The sequence below is a fragment of the Cervus canadensis genome, chromosome 2 (assembly GCF_019320065.1).
Source record: "Cervus canadensis isolate Bull #8, Minnesota chromosome 2, ASM1932006v1, whole genome shotgun sequence".
NCBI lineage: Eukaryota > Metazoa > Chordata > Mammalia > Artiodactyla > Cervidae > Cervus > Cervus canadensis.
The window spans coordinates 107,836,518-107,850,955 of record NC_057387.1 but is presented as its reverse complement, the minus strand read 5'-3'; the positions used below and the strand labels follow the sequence as shown (position 1 = coordinate 107,850,955).

At 46.0% G+C, this 14,438-nt stretch overlaps 1 protein-coding gene across 2 annotated transcripts in view; it reads right to left on the bottom strand.

The window, feature by feature from the left end:
* The window catches only part of LOC122437277 (UDP-glucuronosyltransferase 1A1-like), a 141,252-nt gene that overhangs the window by 117,487 nt on the left and 9,327 nt on the right, over positions 1 to 14,438 (bottom strand). Inside the window, exon 1 of one of the 2 annotated variants that reach the window (XM_043462041.1) lies at positions 11,209 to 12,131. The exons of the other annotated variant lie outside the window; for it this stretch is intronic. Coding sequence (XP_043317976.1) covers positions 11,209 to 12,060 — 852 coding nt within the window. The 5' untranslated portion in view covers positions 12,061 to 12,131. Of the gene's footprint in view, positions 1 to 11,208; positions 12,132 to 14,438 lie in introns of those variants that run through there. 2 annotated transcript variants of the gene reach the window in all.

Below are 14,438 nucleotides of genomic sequence, written 5' to 3'. Positions count from 1 at the left end.
AATAGTCAAAAGCTGGATACAACAGTCAACAGCAGAATGGATCAGAATAGAATTGCGGTATATTCGTACAATGGACCACTCTTCAGTACTTAAAATGGACAGACTACAGCTTGAAAGAACACATGACCTGAATCTCTCATACATAAAGTTGAGCAAAAGAAGCAAGAAAAATTCCAGTATGTTTCTATGTGTATAGAGTACTCAAGCAAGTAAAACTCACCTATATTACTTAGTGATGCACAGTTGGATGACAGAACCATAAATAAAGACAAAGAAATAACCATCACAGAGGTCAGAACAAGGATAGAACAGCTATGATGGGGGAGCAGGTACCCAGGGTAGGTGTCTGTACACTGGCGGGGCACTATTTCTGATTGGTGGTGGTTTACTTGCTAAGTCCTGTATGACTCTTGCAACCTCATGGACTATAGCCCACCAGGTTCCTCTTTCCATGGGATTCTCCAGCAGAAATACTAGAGTAGGTTGCCATTTCCTCCTCCAAGGGATCTTCCCTACCCAGGGCTCAAACCTGAGTCTTCTGCCTGGCAGGCAGATTCTTTACCCTGCCTTCCTTTCACTACTCCTTGACTGCAGTGAAACTTACAGGATACTCACTTTATATTTTTCTACTAATATGTGCGTATATACTTAATGTACTGTTCTATGTGTTCTATTTTCTAGTTTTCAGAAATTTTAAAATGTACGTTATTTGTCACAGACACTTTTGCGTTCACTTCATACCACAAATAAGCCTGTGGAGGAACACAAGATCTAATCTTTGCCTTTAGGGGAAAATAAATATAAATCATGTACATACAACAGGAAGTGGCCTACTAAACCATGAATGAATCAACTGTTAAGGAGACACAGATGAAAGGACTTGCTTGGAGAAGGACAAATTACAGGCAGAGGAGTCAACTTAAGCAAAGGACTGGAAACTTGAGATAATGTGGGAACAGTACATAGTCTGGTGTTCAAACAGCCCCTAGAGTGTATTCACTCCCTTTCCCATCCCAGGCATTGACTAAGTGTACAAAGATGCCCAGGACAGGGTCACTATCCTGGGGAGGTGGTGTCCAGTGAGAATGGGCAGGTGGTCTGTCCTGCGACATGGGTCCTGCCCTGTCCATGGGTACTTCCTGGGAGGTGAGGCCTCCTAGCCAAGATAGTGGACTGAATCTTGGAGTAACTTGCATATTACATTTGTGGAGGTAGAGAAGGCAAGACTATGGGGAAGACCCAGATATGGGGAACTTTAAAACACATTTTAGGGCTTCCCTGGTGGCTCATTGGTAAAGAATCTGTCTGTCGATGCAGGAGACACGGATTCAGTCCCTGGCCCAGGAAGATCCCACGTGCCGCAGGACAACTAAGCCCGTCTACCACAACTACTGAGCCTTGCTCTAGAGCCCGGAGCCGCAACTATGGAATCCGTGTGTTGCAACTACTGCAGCCTGAGCCCTCTAGAGCCTGTGCTCAGCAACGAGAGAAGCTGCTGCGATGAAAAGCCTGTCCACTGCAACTAGAGAAAAGCCCACACAGACCCAGCGCAGTCAAATAAATTAATTAATTAAATTACTAAAATACATATATTAGTTGAATACATATTTAGTTGAAAAGGAAAAGGGACAACTTAAATGCTCATCAATAGGAATAGGGCTAAGTGAACAGGGGCTTACACAGTGCAGGTATAAGGAGGGAAATAAACCTATGTGAACCACCAGGGAGAGATCTTACAGAAAGTGGTGAATGAAAAATACCACTAGCAGGAGGATCTAGGCAGTGAGGACTATCCATGAAAAGTGCACCGAATTGTTCTTGGCATGCAGTAAGCACTCAACAAATGAATCTCAGCTACTTATGTGTAAGTTTAAGGTATACAACATGATGATTTAATACATGATGTCTATATTACAACATGATGACCCCAGTAAGGTTAGCTGACACCTTCATCACATCACATAATTACCATTTCTTTTGGTGGTGAGAACATTTAATATCTACTGTCTTAGAAACTTTTCTTTTTGGCCACGCTACACAGCTTTCAGGATCTTAGTTCCCTGACCAGGGATTGAACCCAGGCCTCCTGCAGTGGAAGTGCAGAGTTTTAACCATTGGACTGCCAAAGAATTCCCAGAAACTTTCAAGTATATAATTCAGGGTCATCAACTCTCTACACAACATGCTATACAGTAAGTAGATCCCCAGAACAGTCACACATTGCTAGAGATAAATAAAATGGTGCAGCCACTTGTGGGAAACAGTTTGGCAGTTTCTCAGTAAGTTAAACATAGAATTACTGTATAATCCAACCCTCCTGGGTGTATACGCGAAAGAATTGAAATAGCGTGTTCAGACTGGAACACAAATGTTAATAGCAGCACTGTTCACAATAGCAAAAAGTGGAAACACAAACAACCATCAACTGAAACTGACGAATGGAGAAGCAAAATGTGGTCCACACATACAGTGGAATTCGATTCAGTCATTAAAAAGAAGTACTAATTTCATGTGGATGAACCTTGGAACATTAAGCTAGGTAAAGAAGTCAGATACAAAAAACCACCTATTCCATAATTCCATTTCTATGAAATATTCAGAATAGGCAAATCCATAGAGACAGAAAGTGGGTTTGTGGTTGCCAAAGGCTGTGGGGAGTGGGGTGTGGGGAGTGACTGCTTAATGAGGAAAGGGTTTCCCTTTGGGGTGATGAAAATGTTCTGCAACTAGATAATGGTGAGGGTGTACAACACTGAGGATGTACTAAGTGCCACTGAACTGCACCCTTTAAAACGGTCATTTTTACTATATGTGTATCTCACCACAAGGGAGAGGCTACCCACTCCAGTATTCTTGGGCTTCCCTGGTAGCTCAGACAGTAAAATAATCCTCCTGCAATGCAGGAGACCTGGGTTCGACCCCTGGGTCGGGAAGATCCCCTGGAGAAGGGCATGGCAACCCACTTCAGTACTGTTGCCTGGAGAATCCCCATGGACAGAGGAGCCTGGAGGGCTACAGTCCATGGGGCTACAAAGAGTCAGATGTGACTGAGTGACTCAGCACTGCAAAGATGAAATATGCTTCCCTGGTGCCTCAGTGGTAAAGACTCCACCTGCCGGTGCAAGAGACCTGGATTTGATCCCTGGGTGGGGAAGGTTCCCTGGAGAAGGGGATGGCAACCCACTCCAGTATTCTTATCTGGAGAATCCCATGGACGGAGGAGCCTGGGGGGCTACAGTCCATGGGATCGCAGAGTCAAACACTATTTAGAGACTGAACAATAAACAACAGAGGTGAAACATAGAGTTACCATACAACCCAGCAGTTCTACTCCTAGGTATCTACCCAAGAGAAGTGAAAGCATATGTCCACACAAAACTGGCGATCAAATGTTCACAGCAGCATTATTCACAAGGGCCAAAAAGTAAAATAAGGCAGAAGACTGACAAGTACACACATAGAGCATAGTATATCAGGATGACCCAAGTCTCCTGCATTGCAGACAGATTCTCTACCATCTGACCCACCAGAGAAGCCCTAGCACAAAATATTATTCCACAATAAAAAGTGATGCTGCAACATGGATGGACCTGGAAGATGGGCTGTGTGAAAAAAAATCAACCACATATTCATATTACAAATTCCATTTGGATTAAATGATCAGAATAAACAAATCCATAGAGACAGAAAAGGAGGGTTGCCAGAGGCTGGGGAGAGCAGAGATTGAGGAGTGGCTATTGATGCTAAAGAGTATTCTGAGGACTTCTTAGAGGCCCACTAGTTAAGACTTCACTTTGCGATGCAGAGGGGAGCTGGTTCAATTCCTGGTCGAGGAGCTAAGATCCCATATGTCTTGCAGTCAAAAAAACCAAACATAAAACAGATACGATGTCGTAACAAATTCTATAAAGACATTACAAATGGTTCACATCAAAAAAAAAAAAAAAGACTTTATTCTGAGGGTGATAGAAAATATTCTAAGATTAGTTGGGCTGATGGTTGCACAAATCTATGAACGTACTCCAAATCCATCAAATTGTAAATTTTGAGGACTTGTATGACTTAGGGCTTCCCTAGTGGCTCAGCTGGTAAAGAATCTGCCTGTAATATGGGAGACCTGAATTCAATCCCTGGGTTGGGAAGGTCCCCTGGAGAAGGGAAAGGCTACCCACCTCAGTATTCTGGCCTGGAGAATTCCATGTACTGTATAATCTATGGGGTCACAAAGAGTTGGGCATGACTGAGCAACTTTCACACTGTATGGCTTATGAATTATAACTCAGTAACATTTCTTTTTTAAACCCACTTTATCTTTCTCCTAGAATTATCTAAATCACTAGCCAACCAAGTTTCTTATATTTCAGACACTCACACTGAATGCTCTCTTTTTTAACCCTGACTCATTCTAGTACTTAGCCACTCCTTAGAAATTACTTATTAACATAAACAGTGATGTCAAAATTACTGCATGTCTGTTAATCTCCAAGATAACTAGTCATAAAGATAAACATGGAATTTTGAAAGAGAACCAACCTGCTGAAGGCACTGTAGACATTGGCTCAAGTCTTAGATTTTTAAAATTGCCTGTTAAGAATGACTTGGCATTTTGGGGTTTTGTTCCCTTGACTTGCCTAAAAGTCAATCCTCAGTTCAACCTGCAAGCCTGAGTGAGTATTACTTGTAGAGACCCCTGTCGGGAGACAAGATGAGTTCAGAAGGTGAGCAGAGCACCTTTGTCACCCCCTCACCACCTAGCTGGGGGTCCTGTGGGAAGAAGTCACTGATGCTCTCTTGGAATTTGTTCAGATCAGTGTCTCTCAGCTTCAGCACTTATACTGTTCTGGGTCAGATGATTCTTTGTTGGGAGAGGGTGGATGGGTATACTTCTTGTGCTTTGTGGGATTTTTAACAGCATCCCTGGCCTCTTCCCAGCAGATGACAATGGCGGTGGTTTAGTCGCTCAGTCGTGTCCAACTCTTTGCCACCCCATGGACTGTAGCCTGCCAGGCTCCTCTGTCCATGGGATTCTCCAGGCAAGAATATTGGAGTGGCTTGCCATTTCCTTCTTCAGGGCATCTTCCCAACCCAGGAACTGAACCCTCATCTCCTGTGTCTCCTGCATCAAACGTGGATTTTTACCCACTGAGCCCTTAGGGAAGCCTAGGTTATCCCCCAGTTATGACCCCACAGAATGTCTCCAGACAATGCTCCCTGGGGGACAAAATCACCCCTGTTTGAGAACCAGTATCTAAATGACACCAGAACACAAGAGGAGAAAATTTGGGAACAGAAGAGTTAGCCCTGAGAAATTGGAATCTGGTTTTCTGAGGGGGGAGGGGGGATGCTCTCCAAAGAATGAGGCAAGAGAGAGTTCCCTGGCAATCCAGTGATGAAGACTTGGCACTTCCACTGCCAGGGAGTCATAGGTTCAAACTCTGGTTGGAGTGAAAGTTTCAGCCTGCGTTGAGTTAAGGTCCTGGGAAGGCAGGGGTGGGGGCCATAGTTTCCTTCGATGATCTACAAAGTGCTGTAACATATTTCGCATTCTACCGACCCTCAAATACCAAATAACCCAGTGAGGGGGTGAGGCAGGCCTGGTCAGGCCCATTTCAACTGGGGAAGCCAAAGTTCATGGCCACAAGGCCAGGAGAAACCTGGCCAGATCCACTGACTTGCCCCTTGTTTCCTTTCTTTCCTCCATGAGGCTGAGCCTTTCCAAGTCTTGCCTAATTAGGAAAAAAGAGGGCTGGACCTCAGGGTGGGAGAAGCCAAGAAGTGGGTTCTCATCCTGCCTCTGCCCCCGGCTGCAGCCTGCGGCCTCTGGCAGCTCCCTCAGCTCTCCTCGAGGCATCCGTTTTCGTGTTGATGAATCAGACGACCTCCTGTCTCAGGGGCCCCCTTCCTGTTATTCCAGCCTAAAGTCACTCTCTCGCATTTGAGTTGCAGTGACTGGTTTCAAGATTCTCCCATGAACTGAGTCTCACCCACCCAACTCCATGGCTACCTGACTGTTCCCATTTCACAGATGGAGAAATGAACACCCAGAGGCAAGCCACTTGCCTCTACCACACAGCCTGTTCAAATCCCAGTCTTACAGTTCTTGCCCTACTGAGGTAATGGGGACGAGGGAGGAATGCTTAGAGCCAGCAATGGGAGGACAGACTGGACCCTCTTCTCCCTAATGATGGGCCAGGGCCAAGCGCTCCTTCCCTCCTTCCCCCGTGACGGGCAAGGTGGGCAGAGAAGACGTGCTGGGCCCAGAGCCTGAGGTCTGGCCAGGACTTGCCTCCATGGTCTATACAACCGAATATGAATAGAAACCTGTCCTTTCCAAGCTCCTTTCCTGGCCTTTCCTGGAGAAGGGAATGGCTACCCACTCCAGTATTCTGGCCTGGAGAATTCCATGGACTGTATAGTCCATTAAGGTAGCAAAGAGTCAGACATGACTGAGCAACTTTCACTTTTCCAAGCTCTGAGCAGCTCTCTGAATTGCAAGTGGAAGACACTAGGATTGATCTCCACCTTCCTTTGTTCTAAGAAAACATGTCAGTGGCTTTTATTTATTTTGGTTGCATGGGATCTTAGTTTCAGCATGCATGTGGGATCTAGTTCCCTGGCCAGGGATTGAACCCACAACCCCTGCATTACACAGGGAGTGCAGAGTCTTACCCACTGGACAACCAAGGGAAGTCCCTCCCATGGCCCTTCTAATAATGAAATGTAAGACTGAAGTCTTCTCTAAGATGGAGGCATTTGACCTGAGCCTCCCAAAAGGAAAAGACGTTAGCCATGGGATAGACTGGTCTCAGCTAAGAAGCATGAAGGAACAAGAGAGACGGCGTTCCAGAAGGTGGTTGGGATCACAGCCTCCATGGACAGAGGGGAAGGCACCCGAGGAAATGTTCCAGCAGCAGAATTGCTCTGGGGCCAGATGTCGAGGTGCACGAGGGTGGAGCCGAGGCCCTGGGCAGGGACAGGACACATGGCTTCAGAACACCTGGGGCTGCCCCCTGGGAACCATCTACCAGATGACCTTGGGCTTCTCCGAAGCATCTTGGCAGAAACAAAGGGGAAGCCCTCAGAGGTGGCTGAGTCCCTCCTTGGGCAGAGGAGGCCCTAGGGGCTATGGTCAGAGTCGCACCAACATGGGCAACTGGGGAGGGAAATCAATCCCCTGCTCTCCCATGTGGCAAGGCTGGGGGTCCCCAGTTACCCTGAGCCCTTTCCTAGATCATGAATTGTAGCTTTATGCAAGGAATGATCAGCCAGCTCTGGTTTGCAAAAGACTTGACCCATTTTTGAGAGCAATACAGGAGTATTTATTTTCAGCTAGGCCAACAGTTACCTATAAAAATGCTTGCTGATTTGATAAGCAAGTGTAATGTAGTTATTTATTCATTTGAATTCTTGCATCATTTCTGAAGTCAAGTGTGTTTTCAAACTTTTATTAGCCATTTGTGTTGTGTTTTTGTATTGCCTAATCGCATTACTAGCCTGCTAAGGAGTGTTTGGGTTTTTTTTTTTTTTTTTAATATTTTTTGTTTATTTATTACTTCTGGCTGTAGCAGGTCTTCAACTCTGTGAGCAGGCTTTCTTTAGTTGCAGAGAGTGGGGGCTACTCGCTAGTTACCATGCGTGAGCTTCTCGTCGCGGTGGCCTCTCCTGTTGCAGAGCACAGCTCTAGGGAGAGTGGGTTCCATAGTTGAGGCACACGGGCTTAGTTGCCCCACAGCATGTGGAACCTTCCCTGACCGGGGATCGAACCCAAGTCCCCTACATTGCAAGGCAGACTCTTAACCACAGGACCACCAGGAAAATCCTAGAGTTTTTAAATTTCTTTTTAGCTATAAACCAGGCTTTTATTCTTTCTGATCTATAAGTACCTTCTTTTTAAATAATTTATTTAGCTGAAGTCACCTAACAAAACTAACCATTTAAAGAAAACAGTTCTGTGCAATTTAATACATTCACAAGGTCGTGCGGCCACCAGCACTACAGACTTCCAAACATCACTCCGAAGTGCACATTTTTCCATGGCTTTGAAATGGTTTGATCATTTGTCAAAAAAAACTCCATTTTGATTTCTGGGCACAATAAAGGACAGAAATGCTATGGATCTAACAGAAGCTGAAGATATTAAGAAGAGGTGGCAAGAATACACAGAGGAACTATACAAAAAATATCTTCTCAACCCAGATAATCACGATGGTGTGATCACTCACCTAGAGACAGACATCCTGGAATGTGAAGTCAAGTGGGCCTTAGGAAGCATCACTACAAACAAAACTAGTGGAGGTGATGGAATTCCAGTTGAGCTATTTCAAATCCTAAAAGATGATGCTGTGAAAGTGCTGCACTAAATGTGCTAGCAAATTTGGAAAACTCAGCAGTGGCCACAGGACTGGAAAAGGTCAGTATTCATTCCAATCCCAAAGAAAGGCAATGCAAAAGAGTGCTTAAACTATACTACTACACAATTACACTCATCTCACACGCTAGTAAAGTAATGCTCAAAATTCTCCAAGCCAGGCTTCAACAGCACACTAACCAAGAACTTCCAGATGTTCAAGCTGGATTTCAAAAACGCAGAGGAACCAGAGATTAAATTGCCAACATCCACTGGATCATCAAAAAGGCAAGAGAATTCCAGAAAAACACCTACTTCTGCTTTATTGACTATGCCAAAGCCTTTGACTGTGTGGACCACAACAAACTGTGGAAAATTCTGAAAAGGATAGGAATACCAGACCATCTGATCTGCCTCTTGAGACACCTGTATGCAGATCAGGAAGCAACAGTTAGAACTGGACATGGAACAACAGACTGGTTTCAAATAGGAAAAGGAGTACGTCAAGGCTGTATATTGCCACCCTGCTCATTTAACTTACATGCAGAGTACATCATGAGAAATGCTGGGCTGGATGAAGCACAAGCTGGAATCAAGATTGCTGGGGAAAATATCAATAACCTCAGATATGCAGATGACACCACCCTTATGGCAGAAAGCAAAGAAGAACTAAAGCGCCTCTTGATGAAAGTGAAGGAGGAGAGTGAAAAAGTTGGCTTAAAGCTCAACATTCAGAAAACTAAACTCATGGCATCTGGTTCCATCACTTCATGGCAAATAGATGGGGAAACAGTGATAGGCATTATTTTTTTGGGCTCCAAAATCATTGCACATGGTGACTGCAGCCATGAAATGAAAAGACGCTTGCTCCTTGGAAGAAAAGTTATGACCAACCTAGACAGTTTATTAAAAATCAGAGACATTACTTTGCCAACAAAGGTCCATCTAGTCAAAACTATGGTTTTTCCAGTAGTCATGTATGGATGTGAGAGTTGGACTATAAAGAAAGCTAAGCACCAAAGAATTGATGCTTTTGAACTGTGGTGTTGGAGAAGACTCTTGAGAGTCTCTTGGACAACAAGGAGATCCAACCAGTCCATCCTAAAGGAAATCAGTCCTGAATATTCATTGGAAGATGAATGAATGAATGGATTCATTCATGGAAGGTGAATGAATCAACCTCACTGATGCTGAAGCGGAAACTCCGATACTCTAGCCACCTGATTAGAGAACTGACTCATTGGAAAAGACCCTGATTCTGGGAAAGACTGAAGGTAGTAGGAGAAGGGGGCAGCAGAGGATGAGATAGTTGGATGGCATCACCCACTCAATGGACATGAGTTGAGTAAACTCCAGGAGTTGGGAATGGACAGGGAGACCTGGAGTGCTGCAATCCATGGGGTCACAAAGAGTCAGAGACGACTAAGCAACTGAACTGAGCTGAACTGAACTGAACCTCCAGCAATTTACAAATGTAAGTTGATAATTATGTATTGTAGTATAGAATGTTCTCTATTATGAAATGGGATTGCAATTCACACATAAAGTCAAGCATCAGGTAAAGATTCACGGGGCTCAGAAAGTACACCCACTACAGTCCAGCATTTCAATATAACTGAATACAACTCTTTTTTTTTTTTTTGCAAAAATAAAATGATAGGTAACAAAAACACTATTTTCTTCCCTTCTTATGCCAAATGTTTCTTAGTACATTTTTGCTTATTAATGTCTTAATGAAAATTTCCCAGAACCCCGAATTTCTAGTTCATGCTCTGTGCTTCCTGAAACCAGTCTAGTTAAGCTCATCAGCCCCTGGTCCTGCTCCCATAGCTGCTGCCAACTGTCCAGCATATTAAAGTAATCAGCAGATGTTCAAGAAAGGTGGTGAGGCCTTTGGGGTTTATTTCAGGGTTTCTTTCTGACAAAAAAAAAAAAAAAATTCATTTTAAAAGAGAATTCCGGTGTGAACAAGTGATCAGAAGTCTTTCAAAGTTGTAAATATTAAAGCAAAACCAAACGATCTCACAAAACTCACAAGCTTTTCTTTTCCAAAGTAGCTCTGGGCCCTCTTTCTGCACACGTCAAGAGGGCACCTAGGGACACTTGCCTTAGGTCAGAGGTCAACACACCTTTTCTGTAAAGAGTCAAATAGTAAATACGTAGGCTCAGCACACCCCACACATTGCTGTCACACACTCTTTGTTGAGGTTTATAACATCCCTTCAAAAAAAAAAAATGTAAAACCATTCTTAGCTCTGGGCAGATTCTGTCCACTAGCTATCCTGTGTTGACTCCTGGTTTAGGGTCCAGGGAAAAGGCAGTGCCCAGAGATGGGAGAATGTACTTTTTTTTTACTTTTTTATTTTATATTACAGTATAGCCGATTAACAAAGTTGTGGTAGTTTCAGGTGGACAGCGAAGGGACTCAGCCAGCATGGCTGACCTGGGCCAGCCATGGACAGAGGAGCCTGGCAGGTTGCAGATCACGGGGTGGCAAAGAGTCAGACACAACTTATCAACTAAACAACAGCAACAAATAAGCCTCTTGACTCTGTGTCCTCCTGGTCCAGCTTCACCTGTTTCCTCAACAGACAAGCAGAGGGTCTGCACTGGAAACTTCTAAGGCTCATTCGAGGATTCTGTGCATGCCCCCAGATAACCTGGCTCAAGATATCTCCCGCTATTGCCACGCACCACCTCTGTGTTCCTTCTAGGCCACAGCATCATTCAAAACCTCAGCCTGTCCTCTCCTCCTCAGGCAGCCCTCCCCGGAGCCACATGGTATAGGTAAGACAGAACACATCAGAACCACGTCTGCCCAGGAAGATACGCTGCCACCCGAAAGAAAGCCAGCCACTCACCTGAGACAGGGCACCCTGTTTCTTGCAGCTGGACCCTCCGATGAGGACCGTGTTGGGCATGACTGGTCTGGGATACTCAAACACAAAGTCGTATCTTAACAGCCAAATGGAGGCCTTCCGATACAAGGCCGGCAAGTGCACCTGCCTCCCAAGGACCTCCCCCGCCAGGTCTTCATACTTGGAATACAGCAAGTAGAGCAGAATGTTCTCCAGGTAGTTCACCAGGAAGTTGCCCACCCTTTGGAGGAAGGTCATCCGGTCCGAGAACTGAGTGTAGTACCTGGGGACATAGGACAAGGGGCTCGGGGTCCTGGTGAACGTGTTCTCCAGGGCACAGGGGAAGCCCCTGAAGAGGTACACGGAGGGCAGGTTCAGGTACTCGGCCAGGATCACCCCGCAAGGTAAGGCCGGGTCTGTGAACAGGGCGTCAAACTTGGTCTCCCGGAGGAAGCGCAGGGTGTCCGAGTGCCTCAGGAGACTCTGGCAGTTGGTAAAGTACATATTGATGACAATCATGTTGTTCCTATACTCCACCACGGGGGCAGTCACCAGCCAGCGTGGAGAAAAGTGGTGTTTCCCGAAGGAGCGGTAACGGGCTTCCAGCTCTTCCTGGTCGTAGGGCACTGGGTGGATTTTCCTTGTGTAGTACCTGGACTCTTGGAGGAGCAGATTGACCTCGGGCACCACCACCACGATCTCATGCCCTTTTTCACTGAGACGCTCCGCGATGTCCCTCATGCTGAGCCAGTGGCTTCCATCCTGAGGGACCACCAGCAGCCTGTCCCCCAGGGCCAAGCCCCAAAATGCTAAGAAGAAAACCGCCGCAGAAACTTTCCGAAGAAGGCACGCCATGCTGGAGGGTGGGCGGGTATCAACAAGAACAATTTACAGGCTCGAAACTGCCAAGCTCTGGGAGAGGTTTGTTTTTTTTTCCCTCAACCAATCCCTGCCCTTCACAGACCCAGCCTACCTCTCCTTGCCCTGAACTGCCCTGTTACATGAAGGAATCTAAATTAATATTTAACCATTTTCAAGCACATGGCTAACTTGCAACAACCAGGCCCCTTACCAGCGTTCACCTAAGCCTCTCGATTTATTTTTATTTTTCTCTGCATCCCCAACAATGGGTCCATCCCTCTCCCACTGGGGGGCGACTTGGAGGGTCCCAGGGGCTGGCCTCAGTCCTTCATCCTGAGCAGCCCCCACCCCGGATTCTGCAGCATCCGTGACCACGTCCATGGACAAATATCTATCAGGGCTTCCCCAGTTGTCAACTTTTCTCATTCCCAAATGCAGGGTGAACAGATGCCAAGTTCAGGGTTGGAAACGACAGAGCAGAACTGGTCACTCCAAATCCTGGTTACCTGGATACCATAGTGATGACTGGATTCAAGGGGGGACGCAGAAAACTGCCCTGGCACAGAGGAGTCTGACCTACCTCCCACCCCAATTCTCCTGGTCTCACCAGTGTGCCTGGGGGCCCTCTGTTATACCAGAAGACAAAAAGAATCCCAACAGGTGGCTTCTCTGGTGGCTCCATAGTCAAGTGTCCACCTGCCAGTGCAGGAGACCGGGGTTTGATCCCTGGCCCGGGAAGGTCCCACGTCCCACAACTCTGAAGCCTTCATGTCCTAGAGCCCACACTCCGCAACAAGAGAAACCTCCGCGATGAGAAGCCGGCGGAACACAAGAGAGGAGCCCCCACTTGCCACAACTAGAGATAAAAAGGCCCGCAGCAATGAAGACAGCAGCACGGCCAAAAGTAAATAAATAAAATTATTTAAAAAAATAATCCTAACAGATATGTGCTCAAAGACCACGACGCCCACTCTGACTGTGGTTAAGAACAGAAATTCTGAAGTCTGCCGCCTCCCCCTCCCCACGCTGCCCCCTCCAGCAGCGCAACCCACTTCTCTGCACCTGAATTACCGCGTCTGCCACAGAGGCTAATCTAGAATTAGCCAGTTAATCCACTAATCCGAGAATGTGAGCACCAGGGCAGGTCCTTCAGAGGGACTTCCTCTGGCTCTGATCAGGCAGCCAGGTTCTGTGTGGATGAACCGAGAAGCCTTCTGCTGGGCAAAAGCAAATCCTCAAATTGTCTCAAAGGGGGACTTCCCTAGTGGTCTAGGGGTTGGGAGGCCGCCTGGCAATGCAGGGATGTGGGCCTGAGCCCTGGTTGGGGAACAAGGATTCCAGATAACTTTGTTGTTATTGTTTCTCAGTCACTAAGTTTTGTCCTACTCTTTGTGACTTCACAGACTGTAGCACATCAGGCTCCTCTGTCCTCTACTATCTCCCGGAGTTTGCTCAAATTCATGTCCATTGAGTTGGTGATGCCATCCAACCATCTCATCCTCTGTCGTCCCCTTCTCCTCCTGCCTTCAATCTTTCCCTGCATCAGGGTCTTTTCCAATGAGTTGGCTCTTTCCATCAGGGGGCCAAAATATTGGAGCTTCAGCTTCAGTATCAGTCCTTCCAGTGAATATTCAGGACTGATTTCCTTTAAGATTGACTGGTTTGATCTCCTTGCAGTCCAAGTCTTATCCAGCACCACAATTCAAAAGCATCAATTCTTTGGCACTCAGCCTTCTTTATGGCCCAACTCTCACATCTGTACATGACTACTAGAAAAACCACAGGTTTGACTAGATGGATCTTTGTTGGCAAAGTGATGCCTTTGCTTTTTAATACGCTGTCTAGGTTTGTCCAGATGGCATGCCATGGAGCAACTGGGCCTGCATGCCACAACTATAGAGTGTGTGCAACAAAGATCCTGCATTCTGTAACTAAGATCCAAGGCAGCCTAATAATTAATTTTAAGATAAAATCTCAAGGAGTGAAAGTTCCAAGTCGTGCACTGTGAATGGAAAGAGGATAGGAGGAATAAAAGAGGCAGGAGATAAAGTGGGAAAATGAAGAAATATACAAAGGGAAAGCAGCAGGTGACAGGGATTTGATGGTGACTCAACCAGCCAGCATTTGAAACAAAGATGTGTCTCTAGCATTGGATCCCAGACACCAAGGAACATTTTCTTGGCTTAGAAAACAATTTCCCATTGGCTTAGGGAATTTCCCACTAATGAGGGCCCCTGAAGCAAAGACTACACAGCATGTGGCCTAAACTGCAGAAATGTATTACCAGGGTTCTGGAGACTGAATGCCTGAGATCAGGGCATGGGCCAGGTGGATTTCTTCTGGAGGCTTTCTGGAATGGTCTGCTCCAGGTT